Raw genomic sequence first — 19,841 nt, forward strand, 5'->3', positions numbered from 1 at the left:
GTGTTGGCCCTAACGGAGGCAGTGACTGAGACCTTTGAGAGTATGTCGTGCTTGAGAAGATCCATCAAGCCAAGCAAAATTGCAGTTGTAGCAGATACCAGTGTCATGCAAATTGGCACCTGTGCCACATAAACACAGCCTGGTGTTGCACAATAAGCACCCATTACACTCTCAGAGTTGTTGGCATTAAAAGGGCATCCAGCCGTAGAAAACCATGCCAAATCAGACTGGAGTCTGGTGTGAGCTTCCAGTGTGCCAGCCCAGTCAAACTGTCCAACCCATGCCAGCATGGACAACAGACGTTAAATGATGATAATGATGATATATATATATATATATATATATATATATGTATATATAAATACTACACCAGCATAGCATCCACAATACACAGGAGATGATGTTGTAAAACATACAAAGCAATGCATAAAGCATACTTAGAACAAATTATTGGTGCAATTATTGGCCAACAGAAAGAAATAACAACAGTGATATATGAACTAATGGTTGGTTGGTTGGTTTCTATGCAATCCTTCCATGACAGCCCACATCGAAATCAACTCATCTGAATGCTGCAAAAAGCAATAAGTAGATTGTGTGTGTGTATGCAAACATACAGAAAAGAATGCATGTTTTTATGAAGATGCATATATATATATATATACACATACATACATATATATATATATACATACATATATATATACACACACACACACACACACACATATACATACATATATATACATATATATATATATATATATATATATATATATACATATATTTATATATATACATATACACACAGATGCTCTATACAGACATTTGAAAAGTAAATAGTCACACCCTCATTATATCATTTTATCTGTGCAGACACTATTCTCATTAGTACAAGGCCCAAGTGGGTTAAATAATTAAAAACTGCACAAAGCATATCTACTAAATACTAGATTAAGCATTTGAAGGCATCAAATGACATTATGAATGCTAATATTATATCCCGCATGAACTACACCAGTCATACTAGGATAATTATACCACAAGGCACAATAAACAACAAAGAATATGAAATACTATACAGCCCATCATAACAGGTTGTGCACAGACTGCCTGCCACAGGAACAAAAATACTAAAAATAAAAGACCATCTCTACTTGCAAGAGACATAGTCTGTTGCTACAGGTGTCAATCTCCACAATTCCTATTGTTACAGAGATGTGGAAACAGTTTGCTTGTACAGGTGCAGTCAGTTGAAAACTCTGCATACTGGATGCCAGAAGGTTTCAGGAGTCATCAGGAGAGAATGTGTACTGTTTCAGGGCCTTTCTCCTGATGGCTCTACAGTGCATTAACCTCTATTGCTTATGTGAGGCCCTCACCTACTGTTTTGACTGACCATTTTGGGATCATCAACTCCTTGGCCAGGTTTCATCATTCCTTTTCAGCCATATACAATGGTTGGCCCTTTCAACTGTTGCCTGGATCTCCTTCAAGATGGTGTTAGCTTGTCGATGTTGGAAACCAATTGATAGCAGCCACCATCTCGGTCTGGTCCCAAACTTCATCCAGATACTCAGATAGACCTACAACATCCCAGAACACTACTGCTACCAACATCTGAATTCTCTTGACTGCATATAGACCATACAGTGCCAACAAGAGATCTCTGTCTCAATGGATTGTAGTTGTCTCCAGGTGCCATATGCAGTCTCTAAAGACAAACTTCTCTTACCAGACTGGTTTGATATGTTCTCTTGTTGGTGTTTCGTTAAAAATGCAGAAAATTGATAGTGCAAGGCTGTTAACTATGACTACCACCCTGCTTCTCTTTCAACCTGGTTTAGGATTGGCTATGGTGTAGTGAACACTACAACAGCTTAGATACTCAATATCTTTCTCATTCAGCTCAGACAAACCTAAAGAGCACACAGACAAATAGAATAATTACAACATCAATAACCTCATTCATCTCAATCACTGGACTGGGACAAGTAGAGGAAAAGTAACTGTTGATTCTGACCAAGTCCTTTTCTGCTTTGACCACCATCACAATCTATAGCCGTAAAGAAATAGACTGGATTATGGAGAGAGTACCAAATCCCCAGCTTGTTACACTGAACTGCAAACAATTCACTCAGCCAGGGTATGCACTATGGTTCTCAAACAAATGGCAACACAGTATATATATATCTGAACATGGATCTGTGGATCACATCTCATTATTTCAATGAAAAATTCAAGGTGGCAAGATGGCAGAATTATTAGTATTAGTAAGAAGGAAAGCTGGCAGAATCATCATTAGCGCCCCGGGTGAAATGCTTAGTGGTATTTCGTCTGCTGTTATATTCTGAGTTCAAATTCTGCCGAGGTTGACTTTGCCTTTCATCCTTTCAGGGTCGATAAATTAAGCACCTGTTATGTACCGGGGTCGATATAATCGACTTAATTCCTTTGTCTGTTCTTGTTTGTCCCCTCTATGTTTAGCGCCTTGTGGGCAGTAAAGAAATAAGAATTATTAGTATGCTGAGCAAAATGCTTAGCAGCTTTTTGTCCATCTTTACATTCCAAGTTTAAATTCCGTCGGGGTCAACTTTGCCTTTCATCCTTTTGGAGGTCAATAAAATAAATACCAGATGAACACTGGAGAATAGGGGTGGTTGATGTAAATTGACTTAACCTCTCCCCTGAAATTGCTGGCCTTGTGCCAAATTTTGAAATTATCATTTCAGTGAAAGTGCAAAACAATTGCATGCCCCAGGACTACTTGTTCAGGGTTGAGCTAGGACAGCACAACATGCATGCAAAAATATATAATGCAAACACAAAGAATCACTCCTACAACACAGATAACACGCATACATAATGCAGCAAATAGCTACATACATGATACACACAGACATGCACACCACACACGGACAAACACATTCTCTTCACACACAGTGCAATCAACATGCATGCATACCTACCCACATGCATGTACACATGCACACATATGCATACATAAAACACACAGAATCATGTAAACTATGAGATTTAATTAAGAAATCAGCCTTGGCTGCGATAAAGTTTTTCTACTTGATCATTGTAGAAATGTGTTAATTAAAACATGGTTTGTTACTTTCACTCAGTTTATTAACAAACGACATCATTTAAGAGAGAAGCAGGGAAGGAAAAAGGGGAAAGAGAGAGAGAAAGAGAACGACTGTTGTCTTTTACTCTGTTTATTAATGAGACATCATTATGGAGAGACTTTTGTCTTTCATTAGATTTATTAACAAACAACATCATTGAAGAGGGAAAGAGAGTGTGAGTCTTTTATAATTCCAAACAACGGTTTCCTGATAATGTCTTTAAACTCACCCAACTTACTGCAACAAATCAGTGAAGCAAAGAGTTTTAAGATACATGAATGGATGACGATGATGATGACAATGATGGTGTTGGTGGTAGTAGTGGTGATGTTTGTGACGATGATGGCAGTGGTGGTAGCTGGGGTGGTAGTTATTGTGGTCACTGGAGATAGAGGTTGTGGTGGTAATTAGGGTAGTGGTAATTAGGGTAGTGGTAGTGGTGGTTGTGGCAATGGCAATGGTAGTGTTGGTGAGGTGATGCATTGGTAGGGTGATATGTTGGTGGGAAAGAGAGGGTTGTAGTGGCAGTGGTCAGAGTGGTGGTGGTGGTGGTGGTAGTGATGGTGATAGTGGTGGTGATAGTGGTAGTGATAGTGGTGGTGATAGTAATGGTGGTAGTGGTGGTGACAGTAATGGTGATAGTGGTGGTGTTAGAGACAGTGATTGGTGGTAGAGGTGCTTGCAGGAATAGTGGTCATGATGGTAGTGGTGGTAGAGAATGGTGGTGGTCATGGCAGTAGTATTGGCAACAGTGATGGATGTGATGTTCGTGGTGATGATATTCCAGTTCAATCACTGTCTTTTTTAATGTCCACTTTTCCATGCTTGCATGGGTCAGTCAAAGTTAATAGAGAGAAACTTTCTACAGCTGGATGCTCTTACTGTTGCTAATCCTCACCAGTTTCCAAGCATGGCAACATTCAGACATGTTCTCACAGAATACTGGAAATCAATGACCCTGTTTGTATGATAGTGACAATCATTTTACAACTATTGTGATGTCAAAGCAAAGAGATACGAACATACAAACACTTACACACACACATACATGCATAGATAAACAGACATAGATAGATAGATAGAGAGAGAGAGAGAGAGAGAGAGAGAGAGAGAGAGAGAGAGAGAGAGAGAGAGAGATAGATAGATAAGGCGGCGAGCTGGCAGAAATGTTAGCACGCTGGGCGAAATGCTTAGCGGTATTTTGTCTGCCGTTACATTCTGAGTTCAAATTCCGCCAAGGTCGACTTCGTCTTTCATCCTTTCGGGGGTCGATAAATTAAGTACCAGTTACACACTGGGGGGCGATGTAATCAGCTTAATCCCTTTGTCTGTCCTTGTTTGTCCCCTCTATGTTTAGCCCCTTGTGGGCAATGAAGAAATAAGACAGATAGATAGATAGATAGATAGAAAAAAAACACGATGGGCTTCTTTCAGTTTCCATCTACTAAATCCACTCACAAGGTTTTAGTCACCACAGAATTATTGTAGAAGACATTTACCCAAATGTAGTTAAGATGGTGGAAGTGGTAGGAAATGAAACTAGAAATTTTGTTTTGATTTATTATCATTGTTGTGGAGGCACATGACCTAGTGGTTAGAGAAGCAGACTCACGGTTGAGGGATCGCAGGTTTGAATCTCAGACCCAGTGATGTATGTGTTTATGAGCGAAACACCTAAGCTCTACGCGGCTCCAGCAGAAGGTAATGACAAACTTCTGCTGACTCTTTCGCTATTAACTTTCTCTCACTCCTTCTTCCTGCATCTAGCAGCTCACCTGAAATGGACTGGCATCCCATCCAGGTGGGGAACCTTATATGCCAATGAAACTGGGAAACTAGCCCTTATGAGCCAGACGTGGCTCAAGAAGCAACAAACAACAACAATAACATTATCATTGTTTGGCCTTGTTCTTTTTCTCTCCATCTCTATTGTTATTATTATTATTATTATTATTATTATTATTATTATTATTATTATTATTATTATTATTATTATTATTATTTAAGGTGGCAAGCTGGCAGAACCATTAGCATCCTGGAAAAAATGCTTAGCAGCACTTCATCCATCTTCATGTTATGAGTTCAAATTCTGTTGAGGTCAATTTTGTCTTTCATCCTTTCGGGGTTGATAAATTAAGTACCAGTTGAATACTGGGGTTGATGTAATCAATTCATCCCCTCCCCCAAAATGGCTACCCTTGTGGCAAAATCTGAAACCATTATTATTATTATTATTATTATTATTACTTTAAACTATTTTTCTTTCTGAACCCAGAACCAGGCGGTTGGCAAGCAAACATTTTACCTCTCTGCCACACCTGTTTGGAAATATAATTTTCCTAAATTAATTTTTATACCCTTTTGTTGCCATATTTCTGTTAACATATGTTGCCTTTGTTTCAATTAATTTTTAAAACGATAAAGAATTTAGTAAAACAACTTCCTAATTATTAATATGGGGTCAGGAACAATTAAGCATAAAATTTTGATGGAAGATTATAATTTAGATCACTTTAAAACTGTAAGTTTGTGTCATAGAAACCAGTGGCAGTCTCAGGTGGGTTGGTATCAAAAGAGTTAACATTTACAGATTAAATATCTCAGCCTCATCATCAGGATATGAATTGGTGTTGACTTCTATACAACCTCTTTTATAGCAACAGACTTACATATCACAAGAACAGGATAAGAACATGACTTATGATCTCTAACTCTAATAGTCAAATTCTGGTAGTCAAGTTGGCATAAAAAAATCTCCACTACTATAAAAGAGACTGTATAGAAACGAGCACAACTTCGTATCATGGTGGTGAGAGTGAGAAAGTCTGGAAACATCAATATAAGTGAAATTAGAAAAAGGGAACAAGATAAAAAACATACTGAACTGAAACATGTTTAGAAGAAAAGCTGTTACCTGCATATGCACACACACAGACACACAGTTATGCATGCATATCTATCTATCTATCTATCTATCTATTCATACATATATATATCTGCATATCTATACATACATATATATATATCTATACATACATATACATATATATATACATATATAATTATGTGTATTTTTTCTATCTTAATGAATAAAAATTCTTCTGATAGAATAAATGGGTTAATAGAAACCAATGTAGCAAAGAACACAAAATAACTGTGGTTAGCTCCTGTTTTTAAGGCAGGAACTCCTTGAAATTTTGGGTATTTGAGTATATTTAGGAATTTAAGGATTGGAGAAAACGCATGTTATAATTGCATACTTTATTCCTACATATGTTTCAAAGGATTACAACCTGTGTGATCCATAGGGATCTTTGATATTAAAAATGTAACCTTCTCATCAGGGAAAGCATGGGAAGCACCTTAAACGTAAGGAATAAAGTATGCAATTATAACATGTGTTTTCTCCAATCCTTAAATTCTTATATATACATATATATATATATATATATATATATATATATATATATATATATATATATATATATATATATATATACATATATACATATATATAAATATATACATACATATATCTACATAAATACATATCTATATTATTAAATATATACAGTAGTACCTCGGTTTTCGAACGAATCTCATATCACGAGTAAATCATGCTTTATCTCCTGTCTTTCTCATATTCATCTAATAGGGTAGTACCTAGGTTTACAAACACTTCTGATCATGAATAAATCATGCTTTATATATATATATATATATATATATTTAAAGTACAATTTATTCGTGATTAGAGTTGTTCGAAAACCGAGGTACAACTGTGTGTGTGTGTGTATATATATATGATTGACCGTTGACTGAACACTATTCAATTCTTTTTCTCCGTGTTTTTCTCCTTGTCTCCGTATTCTTTCTGTTGAAGAGCGTAGCTCGAAACGTCAAAGACTTTCTGTATTCCCGAGCGTCATACTAATACATCCTTTTGTTATTTACACCACCTGTCCTCGTCTGTTGTTGTTTTTTCGTACATTCTCCCATATATATATATATATATATATATATATATATATATATATATATATATATATATATATATATATATATAAAATATATATATTAGAAAAAATAATAAGGTACTCAGAGATCTGGATGGTTGTACATTTACCAGTTGTCAAGTGATGGCGGGAGGGGGGGGACAAACACAGACACACAAACATACATACCAACAACAAAGGATGTAAACCTCAATATCATTGGATATAGAGGAGTATATTTAATATAAATTACAAGCATGGAGCACTAACATTCAGAACTCAGCATTGTATATCATTTAGAGGAGACTCATGGCTATTTTACATTTTATATATGGCTGAATGGGAAAGGCTGGGGTGGTGCCCCGAAGAAAGGTAATTAGGACAGGGCTAGGGTGGTGGTGTTGAGGTGCAGAAAACGTATCCTCCAAGTGAACATAAGAGTACTATAAAATGAGGATTCGGAGAATTATGTGGCTATCACAGTAAACGGTTACAAAACAGCTGTAATCAAAAGAAAGTCATATGAAACAATAAATCTATGCTCACTTCTCATGCCTTCTGACTTCATGCTTTATGTATATCTATCTATCTATATATATATATATATATATATATATATATATATATATATATATATATATATATATTGATAATAATGTTTACATTATACATTGTTGTTAACTTTCGAAACAAAATTGAAAAAGGAGTGGATGAGAGAATTTTGAAGAGTATTAGCCAAAACCATCCAACACAAATACTACCACCACAACCACAACCACACCACCATCACCACCACTACATGCACCATCATACGTATCTGTTTTCTAACCAATTTATCATTCCCTAGAATTAGTTTACGAAATGTTCACACACACATACACAATGCTCTATGCAAAGGGGAAAAAAAATAATAAACTCTTTTGTAGAGGAGTTCAAAAGCTCTTTCATATATTTAGTTTAGTTTTTGGAGTGGAACTATAGAATTTTTGGCAATTGAATTTTTGGATACAAAATTTAACAATGTTTCATCTTTCATGGAATAAACCATTTATTTACAAAGAACTAAGAGTGTTTTTTCTTCTTCCTTTCCTTTTTTTTTTTAGTAATTTTTGTCTTATTTTATATTTCATCCAGAATTTATATAAAAATTTAATGTAAATCATAAGATAAAATTCTTTATGAAAGTTATCCATTTTTAAATAAGAAAGACCATTGTCATTCTGTGCTCGTGAACAAGATACTAAATTCTTCCTGCATCCAATCCATTCAGTGGCAAACAAAGACCATGGAAAGATTCTGTAGTTATTGTTGTTGTTATTGCAGCTATGTAACTCAAGGTGAGCTCTTATAAAGCCAACTTATAGCATACAAGTAAATAGCTGAATAACTAGGTATGGCTTGTATGATATCTGTCTGTTATACCATACCTTGGCCTAGCTGAGATCCACAGCAGTCTCAGTGATATCGCATATTGGTTAGAGGACTATCAGTGATGCTATAAGTTTCATAAGAGGACTATTAGTGGCATCACATGTTGGGGAGTGGATTATCAGTGATACCACATGTCAGTAAAAAAACTGTTAGTGGTACCACATGTCAGTGAAAGACTTATTAGTGGTACCACCACATGTTGGTGAGTGGGCTATCAGCGGTACCACATGCCAGTGAAAGATCTATTAGTGGTACTACATGTTGGTGGGTAGACTATCAGTTGTGCTACATGTCAGTGAAAGATCCAGTAGTGATACCAGATGTTAGTAAGAAGACTAGCAGTGGAACTACATGTCAGTGAAAGGCCTATCAGTAGTACAACATGTTGGTGAGTGGACTATCAGTGGCGTCACATGTCAGTGAAAGAACTATTAGTGGTATCACTAATAGTTGGTAAGAGGACTAGCAGTGGTGTCACATCAGTGAAAGAACTATTAGCGGTACCACATGTTAGTGAAAGAACTATTGGTGGTACCGCATGTTGGTGACAAGAGTAACATCAGAAGAAGAGTGATAGCTGACTGGGTGGGAAGATGCAGTTATTCAGGCATGGATCAGAGAATGATGCAGTGAAACACAGAAATCTGGTGTATTACTGATTAAATGGTTGACACATTAGAAGAAGAAGAGGGAGGAGGAGGAGGAGGAGGAGGAGGAGGAGGAGGAGGAGGAGGAGGAGGAGGAGAAGAAGAAGAAGAAGAAGAAGAAGAAGAAGAAGAAGAAGCAGCAGCAGCAGCAGCAGTAGCAGCAGCAAAAGCATGATGTTAATAGATGATCATGATGTTCTTTAGTTCTGTACAATGGCTCTGATCAAGTAGAGTCATGATCAAAAGCAATCCATTTGTGACCATCCCAATTTTTTTCCTATGAATAATGAACTTTAGACAATGCAGTACAATGTGTCATTTTTTTTTAATGGTGGTGTGCAATTCAGGGGAGATTTGATTACTTTTTCTAGCAACAGCCTCCCCATTCTTTTGGCTCATAATGACAATGATGGTGGTGTTGCTGCTGATAATGATAGTAAAGATAACGGTGGTGGTGGTGGTGGCAATAATGATGGTAATGATGATGATGATGGTGAAAATGTTCAACAGAGTTTATTTACGAATCAATTTTACAAAAGAGAGCATATTTAGTCTGAGATACTTACATTTTTACAGAACATGCTCCAGGTTGTGAAAACCCCAGTGGTGAGACCTGCAAGGTATAGGCTGAAAAACAGAGAAAAGAAACTAATGAAATAGGGAGCCATGTGTGTGTATGTGTGTGCATATGTATGATTGTTTGCTTCCTTGTCTTGGCATTGTGTGGTAGTTGTAAATGATTGTAATGGTCATACAGACAGTGTTATTTATTCCTAATAGACTATGGCGTAGAGGTGGCTGTGTGGTAAGTAGCTTGCTTACCAACCACATGGTTCTGGGTTCAGTGGCACCTTGGGCAAGTGTCTTGTACTATAGCCTTGGGCCGACCAAAGCCTTGTGAGTGAATTTGGTAGACAGAAACTGAAAGTAGCCTGTCATATATATGTATATGTTTGTGTGTCTGTGTTTGTCCCTCCCAACATCGCTTGACAACTGATGCTGGTGTGTGTACGTCTCCGTAACTTAGTGGTTCAGCAAAAGAGACCGATAGGATAAGTACTAGGCTTCCAAAGAATAAGTTCTGGGGTCGATTTGCTCGACTAAAGGCGGCGCTCCATCATGGCCACAGTCAAATGACTGAAACAAGTAAAAGCGAAAGAGAGAGAGTATAGCCATAAGGGGCAAGCTAGCAGAATTGTTAGCATGCTGGGCGAAATGCTTAGGAGCATTTCATCTGTCTTTATGTTCTGAGTTCAAATTCTGCCAGGGTTGACTTTGCTTTCATCCTTTCACAGTTGATAAAATAAGTCCCAGTTGGGCACTGGGGTTGATGTACCAACTCCCCTGAAATTACTGGCCTCGTTCTAAAATTTGAAGCCAATATTCTACGGCCATATGTCTGGTTATGGGGTAATACTAATTTGCTTTGATGCAGGAGGGCTGGGGATGGGAAGAGGATGTGACCATAGAAAATCTGCCTCAAATAAACTTCAGTCAACCCAAACCAACCCCTGCAAGGAAAGAGGGAAGTTGAAATGATGACAATGATGATTTATGCTGGTTTTAAATTTTGGCACAAGACCAGCAATTTCAGGGGTGGGGGTAAGTCGATTACACTGATCCTGGTGCTCAAATGGTACTTATTTTACTGACCCCAAAAGGGTGGAAGGCAAAGTTAACCTTGGCAAAATTTGAATTCAGAATGAATGTGAGGAGCCACATAAATCCTTTACAGCAAGAATCTGCTCTGCCCCTTTCTCACACATTTTAACCTCTCAACTCTTAGCATAAAGCCAGCATCCACTTGGGGGTCACAGTCATTGAATTGCATGGTGACCTCACTAGTGCTGGTGGGATGAAAAATGCACCCAGTAGATATGGCCAAGTGGCTAGCATTCAGAAGAGTATTATTCAGTTGTAAAGACCATGCCAAAACAGACATTAGAGCATGATGCAGTGTTTAGACCCATTGGATCTTGTCAAACTGTCCAACTCATGCCAGTATGGAACATGGATGTTAGGTGACAACGACAACGACAATAATGATGGTGTATGTGTGTGTATCATCATCATTTAGCACTTATTTTCCCTGTTGACATGGCTTGGATGATTTGACGGAGGCTGGCAAGTTGGAAGGCTGCACTAAGCTCCAGTCATCTGTTCTGGTGTGGTCTCTATGGCTGGATGCCCTTCCTAACACAGTATACTGGATGCTTCTTAGTACATGGTTCCAGCATGGGTGCACTTTTATGTGGTACTGATAAGGGCGATTTTTACATGGTACCAGGATGGGTGCACTTGTACATGTCACTAGCATGAATGCTCTATTATGTGACACCAGCATGGGTGATTTTTACATGGTACCAGGATGGGTGCACTTGTACATGTCACTAGCATGAATGCTCTATTATGTGACACCAGCATGGGTGATTTTTACATGGTACCAGCATACATACATGTAAATGTGTGTGTATTATATATGTATATGAAATGTGTCCAAAAGGAAATTGAACTTTAAAAAAAACAGAGGGCTAACAAAGACTCTGATTTTCAGTCAAGGCCACCCATACAGGTATTTCATGCCATATCAGTTAGTCTGTGATGCATGAACTAGGGTGAATGTATGTCTACAGCACTTGGTGATTTATTGTATGTTGAACAGTGAAGGATTTGGAAGAGTAACAAGTTTATGTGAAATTCTGTTTCAAATCAGAGAAAAACTTGACTTGTGCAAATCTTTTTCCAATGTTGCACCAAGCTTTTGAGGGAGAATGAGCTGTATGCAATGTCACAAATGGTATTAACTTTTTAAATGAAGAAAAACATTCACCAACAACGATGCAATATCTGGATGATGTTCCACGACAATGGACAATGATAATCACTTTGTGAAAGCGAGTGCTGTGATCTATAAAAACCATTGCCTGACTATTGATGAAATTTCTGAAGAAGTAAGCAAATGCAAATGTTTTCACTACATGATTTTAAAAGAAAACTAAAGATGTAACATGTTGCTGCAAAATTTGCATTGTGTCTAGTAGCATATGAACAAAATAGAGAATCGAGTCATAGTGAGTCAAGAATCGTTTGATCGCTTAAATACTAATAAAAACTTGCTGAAATGTAAATGTACAGATACAATGTGAAAACAAAAATGAAGCAAATGCAGTGAACTACACCAGCATTGCTGACATTAAAATAAGGACATCAGAACTGTTCTAAGAGGTGATGTAGATCATTTTTGATGATAGGTGATGTAAATTGTCATTTTTGATGACAGATGATGTAGATCGTCATTTTTGATGATAGATGATGCAGATCATCATTTTTGATGATAGGTGGTGCTGGTCATCATTTTTGAATGAAAGAACAGGTTTCTTCAAGAGTTTGTCCCATATGGTAAAACGATCAGCAAAGAGTTTTCTTTGGTTATCCCGAGCTGTTTCAGAGAGGCTCTGCAAAGGAAGAGACATGAGGCACAGACAAACAAAATATAGATGCTGCACCATGACTATGCAGCTACTTATGCATCACATTTTATCTGTGATTTTTTGGCAAAGTATGAAACTACTCACATCTACCAGCTGCCATATTCTTTGAATTTTGTCTCTATGGATATTTTTGTTTTCTAACTTGAATGCAATTCACTATAAGAACTGTACATTATCCATGAAACACATCCCAGGAGGTGTTACAAAACAGGAAAATAGAAAAAAAATAAACATCTGGAGCAGTGTATCATCAGCAAAGAGAACCATTTTGAATAATTTCAAAGTAAAGAAATAAATCTGCTTTTTATAAAGTTCACTTTCTTTATCAGCTATATATATATATATATATATATATATATATATATATATATATATATATATATATATATATAGCATGAGTGCCAGTGACATGGAAAAAGCACCCGCTACACTCTTGGAGTGGTCGACGTTAGGAAGTATACCTAGCTGTAGAAACCATGTTAAATCAGATTGGGATCTGGTGCAGCTCTCCAGCTTTCAGTCAAACCGTCTCCAACCCATGCCAGCATGGAAAATGGACATTAAATGATGATAAGGATGATTATATATATATATATATATATATATATATATATATATATATCATCTTCATTATTGTCATTTAACATTTGATTTCCCAAGCTTGCATGGGTCAGGTGGAGTTTAAGGAGAGAAGCAAGATTCTTCCCACACAGCCATGCTTTCACCTATATATATATATATATATGCTGGAAGAGTGCAGTTTCAAAATTCCACTCATAAGACTATGGTAGAAGATGCTTGCCCAATGTGCTGGGGAGGGAACTGAACCTAGAATCACTGGTGGCAAAGGAAAACTTCTTCAGCACACAGCCATGCTTGTGGCCTTTTGTGTATATATTGTATGAATTTGATATATGTATATCAGCAGATATGTATGTATTTTGCATGTGTGTACAAGTGCTATAGCATTCAATGCTAAAAAAAAAAATCATTTACCAATAAAATAACAGGATATACATTAATTTGGTGTAGCAGTTATGGTCAGTATTATCAAAAGAGGAAGACAGGAAAAAAGTAGTCTAGACATTTATAAACATGCAACAAATCTATAAGCTATGCAGAAGAATGGTGCAATACAAGGGAAATAATCTGTATTCTTATTTCTCGGAGAAACCTGCAGACTATAGAGGGAGAGGGAGGAGGTAAATTGGTGGTGGTGAGAGAGAGAGAGAGAGAGAGAGAGAGAGAGAGAAAGAGAGAGATAGAGAGAGAAAGAGCAAAGAAAAAATTCAATGAAATTTAAATCAAAATGTTAGTGTTGTATGGAAATGGAGACAAAGTAGAGGGAGGGGAAGTCTATTGAAGGACAAAAGAAGATGAGATTAAGAGACAGATGAAAGGAAAACCAAAAAAATAAAAAATAAACAAGAAAAAAAAAGAACTCAAATAAATCAATAATTGCAGAGAGAGAAAAAAAATTTTTTTCTCAGAAAATGATATAATTTACAATCGATATATTAAGTGTAATAACAGGATTTTGGCAGAGTAGAAGCTATCAATCTTTCTATGGTTGTTTAGATCAAACTTTCAACAATAACTGGATTTTTTCCAAATACTTGAAGTCAATTTCACACATCGTTAAGACTGGGGGGAAAAAACAGCAAAATCAGTACACCCAGGATCGAGAACAAGAATTTGGGAGACAAAGCAGAAAGGAAACTGGACTTTACCCTCAAGTTTGCTGACTGAGAATTCTGCTGAAGAAAGTCTTTGTAGAAAAATAGGACATGGAAAGATGTGAGATTTATGCAAGCCTGTTACCAGATTTTAGTGACTGGGAGTGCTTAAGAATATTCTGGATGGGCATTAATTTGTATTGCAGGGAGATTTTTGTAAACTGTATTTTCCAAATCTGAGGGTGCACCATTCAACAGTGCCCCCTCACTATTCAATGAGAATGTTAGACTTCAAGAAATGTATTGCAGGAAGATTTTTGTAAACTGTTTTCTAAATCTGAGAGTGCACCACTGAATGGTGAGGGGGCAGTGCCATCAAGTGCACCCCACCCTTAGCGACAGGCATGGATTTATGATATTTCCAAGGAAATTATGAATATCAGTGAAGGGAAAACAGTTGTTATTACAGACTGATACTAGACTACAGAGTCAATTTAACAGAAAAGGTTCATCATCTTCATTTAACGTCCACTTTTCATGTTGGCATGGGTTAGATGGTTTGATTGGAACTGGCGAACCAGAGGGCTGCACCAGGTTCTAGTCTGATTTGACATGGTTTCTACAGCTGGATGCCCTTCCTAATGCCAACCACTCCAAGAGTGTAATGGCTGCTCTTTATGTGCCACAACTACGATTTCACTTGCCTTGATGGGTCTTCTCAAACATGGGATATCACCAAAGGATTTGGTCACTTATCATTGCGTCTGTGAGGCCCAATGTTCAGAGAGCACTTATTATGTGCCACCGGCATGGGTACCAGTTACATGTCACCAGCATTGAACACAACTATGATTTCACTGGTTGCCAAGTGGTAGTGGGGGACAAACATATATATATATATATATATATATATATATATATATATATATATATATATATATTTTTTTTTCATCATCATCATTGGTATGGGTAAAGACCCCCTTCTGTCATGAATAACCATGGTATTGCACCTCGAAAGTTCCCCTCTGAGGCACAAGTCTGGGCAAGGTTGTTCATGGAAGGCTAGCAGTCGCCCATGCATACCAGCCACCCTTTTCCATGCCACAGATGTTATCCAAAAGAAAGGCAAAAGCTGATAGAGCTTGGCACCAGTGATGTTGCAAATCATTTCTGCAGCTGAGTGAACTGGAGCAATGTGAAATAAAGTGTCTTACTCAAGAACACAGCCTAGTCCAAGAATTGAACTCACTGCCTCATGATTGTGAGCCTGACACTCTAACAACTGAGCAATGTGCCTTCATCATCCAAATCATATATATACAACAAGCTTTTTCAGTTTCTGTCTGCCAAATCCACTCATAAGGATTTAATTGGCCTGAGGCTGTAGTAGAATACATTTGCCAAGGTGCCACTCAGTGGGACTGAACCCACGACCATGTGGTTAGGAAGCAAGCTTCTTACCACACAGACACACCATGGCTATAACTAGTTCAGAAAGACATTATGTTCATGGAAACAATTGATAGCCTTTGTCAGCAAAAATATGTGAATAAAATCTGTACTAAAAACTAAATAAGTTTGTATGCTGCAAAAAAGGAAGATGTAAATTTTAACATTGTTGTGGACAGAACCGTTATCTTTCTTGGAGAAGAAATGAAAAGAAAGGCTTCACTGAAACATTAGAAGACATGACTCTTTATGGGACACAAACTTGATAAGTTTGTGCACTGGAAGAAGTGATAAGGTAAATTCTTATGTTTGAGACTAAATGAAAAAAAAATAAAACAACTACAGAATCATAAGCAAATGCTTCTCTGTATCACATGCAAACTTATTCAATTTTTGCAAGCTTTATTAACCTTTTCTTAATTATATTTCTAATGAATAGGCTGCCTAAGTGTTTCGATTAATTTTCACTACATTAATTAATCTTCAAATACATTAATTTCCAAAGTCTTCTCTGAGAAGTCTTTGAAAAAGTTTTACAGAAATATCTGTAATTTTTTATATATTGGTTGTTGTTATTTAGTTTCTGGTCAGCTCTAACCAAGCTGACCTATGATCAAGGACATTCTAGATATGACCATCCTGTCTTTTTACTATGCATAGAGAACCCGGGATCACATTATTCAGTGTATCTTTTTCCTAAGACAGTGGATGCATCGAGAGAGATTTGGTCACTATTGCTAGCATGTAGAGCAATCACACAGAGACGCTCTCTTGCTTGTTATTCTGGTATATAATAATACTCTAGATATTTTCAAAGTAGAATTTCATGATATTATTTATGTGATAATGAGATTTTAATTGAGATTTTGACTGAAATATGAACAATTTAACAAATGTGATTTCAGGCCAGTTATTAAAAAAAAAACAGACAAGGGTGAATAGATGAATCATTGCAGTTACCTCTCGTTGACTGGTTCCCCTATTGTTATGGTTCAGCGAAGGGAGACCAATTGTCAAAACAGTTGTTTCGACAATTAATCAGCCAACATTTAATAAACTGGCAAACTTACAAGAAAGAAGAAACTGTTATCTTTCAACCTTTGACTTGTTTCAGTGATTAGACTGTGGCCATGCTGGGGCACCACCTTGAAGAATTTTAGCTGAATGAATCAACCCCAGTAATTAGATATTTTTTTTAAAAGCCTGGTATCTATTCTATCAGTCTCTTTTGCCAAACTGTTAAGTTATGAGGATGTAAACACATCAATACAGGTTGTAAAGCAGTGGTGGGGGACAAACACAGTCACAAAGATACACACACACACATGACAGGCTTCTTTCAGTTTTCACCTACCAAGTCAACTCGCAAGGCTTTGGTTGGCCTAAGGCTATAGTAGAAGACACTTACCCAAGGTGCCACGAATTGGGACTGAATACAGAACCATGTGGCTGCGAAACAAATATCTTATCACACAGTAAATGCCTGGGCCAATTCATACAACTATACCAGTTAACATTTATTCATCATTATCATTGTCATTTTGCATCTGCCTAAGATGCTGGCATGGGTTGGGTAGATTGTGAAGTTCCAAATCAATTCGTATTTAGAGCTACTACTCTCTTGGATAATTCAGGGATGTCTCACCAGTACATTCCAGTTTTGGCATGATTTTTACAGCTGAATGCCTGATACAAATAATTGTCAGTTTTCAGAATAGGGTTCTCCTTTTTTAGTTTCTTCATCATCATTTTGTGTGTGTGCATGCATGCATGCGTGCACGTGCATGTGATGCACTCTCCTGCTGAAAATGGCAAATGAGTGTTCAGCTATTTTGCTGAACGACCTGCTCAAATGATTTGTTTATACTGATCAAATATTCATGCTGTACATTAGCTCACTCCCTCCATCAAATTGATGCTGGCTGAATAGGTATATGGTGTACCATGCGTCAGGTGTTGAAGTAATTGAAAAGCAATGTGAGATAGTATTTTGCTCAAGAACACAACCTACCACATGGCCTAGGAACTGAAATCATGATCGCTAAGTCATGAGTGCAACACCCCTAACCACTAAGCCATGCATCCTCATGTGTGTGTGTGTGTGTGTGTGTGTGTGTGTGTGTGTGTGTGTGCATATATATAGTTCATATTTGGTTTGCAAGGTTTAATAGTATATATATATATATATATATATATATATATATATATATATATATATATATACATACAGGGTGTCCACAAAGTCTGGGTACATGGGGATTAACACATACTTTAAGAAATTATCATTTTTTATATTTGTTTATATTATGATTTTATTTACTCCATGTACCCAGACCTTGTGGACACCCTGTATGTGTGTGTACATATATATATATATATATATATATATATATTTCTAAACAAGAAGTTCAGAAATAGCAGCTAAAGTTTTTAGCTGCTATTTCTGAACTTCGGTATGTGGTGAAGCAACTGTTGCTGATCCCTTAATTTTGTTTATAAATGTATAAGAACTTTTAAATAAGTTCCTCACCGATAATGGTGCTTACATACCGAAGGGCTTGGTAAAAATTATTAATTATTAATTTATCAATAAATTAATAAATTGATAATCCTTTACCCTTTTAATTGTAATAATTATATATATATATATATATATATATATATATATATATATATGATGCTGCACAGTTTTCATGTATTAAATTTAATTCATAAGAAATTGGTCAATTTAAGATTATAATAGAAAACAGTTTCTCAAAATGCCACACAATAAGATCAAACCTGGAACTCCTTTGGATCGGATGTGGAGTTCTTAACACAGTTATTTTGTGCTTGTTTGAAAAAAGGAAACAAACAGCCACAGTTGTAGCACTGATCATCTTTTGTTTAACATTTGCATGGCTCAATATACAAAAAAGTAATTGGTTTGGAATTTTCTGTTAGTGAAAAAAAGAAGTTCTTCTTACCGTTTTGTATTCACATGTTCATAAGACCGGAGTGTTGCTATTGATGACAAATAGCGGAAGGCATTCAAACAGGATTTCATCTTGATCATTCTCACCATCTTCTGAGAAATGCTGGAAAAACATAAATAACACAAAAATAAATTTTTTAAAAATGGAGGAATAAGTTTAAAAAAATGAAAATTATACAAAATATTCATTAATACCACCTGGTTTAACTCTGCCATGTGGTCCCAAGGTGGTAAGTCTAAAACACTGTCCAGTTTAGCATCACTATCTGGACCTTGGCTGGTTGTTTTACCTAGCTCATTGCCTCTTTTAATATTACTACTCAGGGCAGTGAGCTGGTTGAACTGTTAGCATGCCAGGTGAAATGCTTAGTGGTATTTTGTCTGTTTGTACGTTCTGAGTTCAAATTCCGCTGAGGTCAACTTTACCTTTTATCCTTTCAGGGTCGATGTAATTGACTTAACCCCTTTCCCTGAAATTACTGGCCTTGTGCCAAAATCTGAAACCAATATTACTACTTGGACCTTGGGTGGTAAACCTAATTAACTCACAGCCCAATTTAAAGCCACCACTTGGACATGGGATCGTAATCCTATCTAACAGTTTCATACCAAAACAGATAAAACAAGTGGAAGACAAAGGCCAAAGTGGTGAAGACTGACCTCAAGATGATAAATCTCATGAAATGGATGACAAAAGAACCACAACAAATAATGACAGAGATCTGCTCATCCAGGTAAGTATAGCAAAAACAAAATCGAGATTAAATGATGGGGGTAGGGAAGGTCAGGACATTATATCAACATTTGGAGGTCTCTCATCCATTATCCTTGCTTGTTAAGTCTCTACCTGCAACAGTTAACCTCTCTTATTTATCATCTATTGAAGCCTTGTGCCTCCAGTAGAAAGGATTGCTTATCATCTATTACTCCCCCTCTCTCGCCTACCACACTATCACACCAACTTTGTAATGAGAGATGGCATTAAGTCACTCCATATTCATCTCTAACAATTGTGGACATGCTTACAAAATCAAAAATAACGCA

The 19,841-nt window shown here is 36.7% G+C and overlaps 1 protein-coding gene across 4 annotated transcripts in view; it reads right to left on the bottom strand.

Annotated features, from left to right (window-relative positions):
* The window catches only part of LOC106870177 (oxygen-dependent coproporphyrinogen-III oxidase), a 326,333-nt gene that overhangs the window by 116,042 nt on the left and 190,450 nt on the right, over positions 1–19,841 (bottom strand). For all 4 annotated transcript variants that reach the window (XM_052976448.2, XM_052976449.2, XM_014916177.3 and 1 more), the window contains 2 exons: positions 18,790–18,900; positions 9,774–9,834 (listed from right to left, as the gene is read on the bottom strand). In XM_052976448.2, coding sequence (XP_052832408.1) covers positions 9,774–9,834; positions 18,790–18,887 — 159 coding nt within the window. In that variant the 5' untranslated portion in view covers positions 18,888–18,900. The remainder of the gene's footprint in view (positions 1–9,773; positions 9,835–18,789; positions 18,901–19,841) is intronic.

This window comes from Octopus bimaculoides, chromosome 25 (assembly GCF_046866305.1).
Source record: "Octopus bimaculoides isolate indiv1 chromosome 25, ASM4686630v1, whole genome shotgun sequence".
Lineage (NCBI taxonomy): Eukaryota > Metazoa > Mollusca > Cephalopoda > Octopoda > Octopodidae > Octopus > Octopus bimaculoides.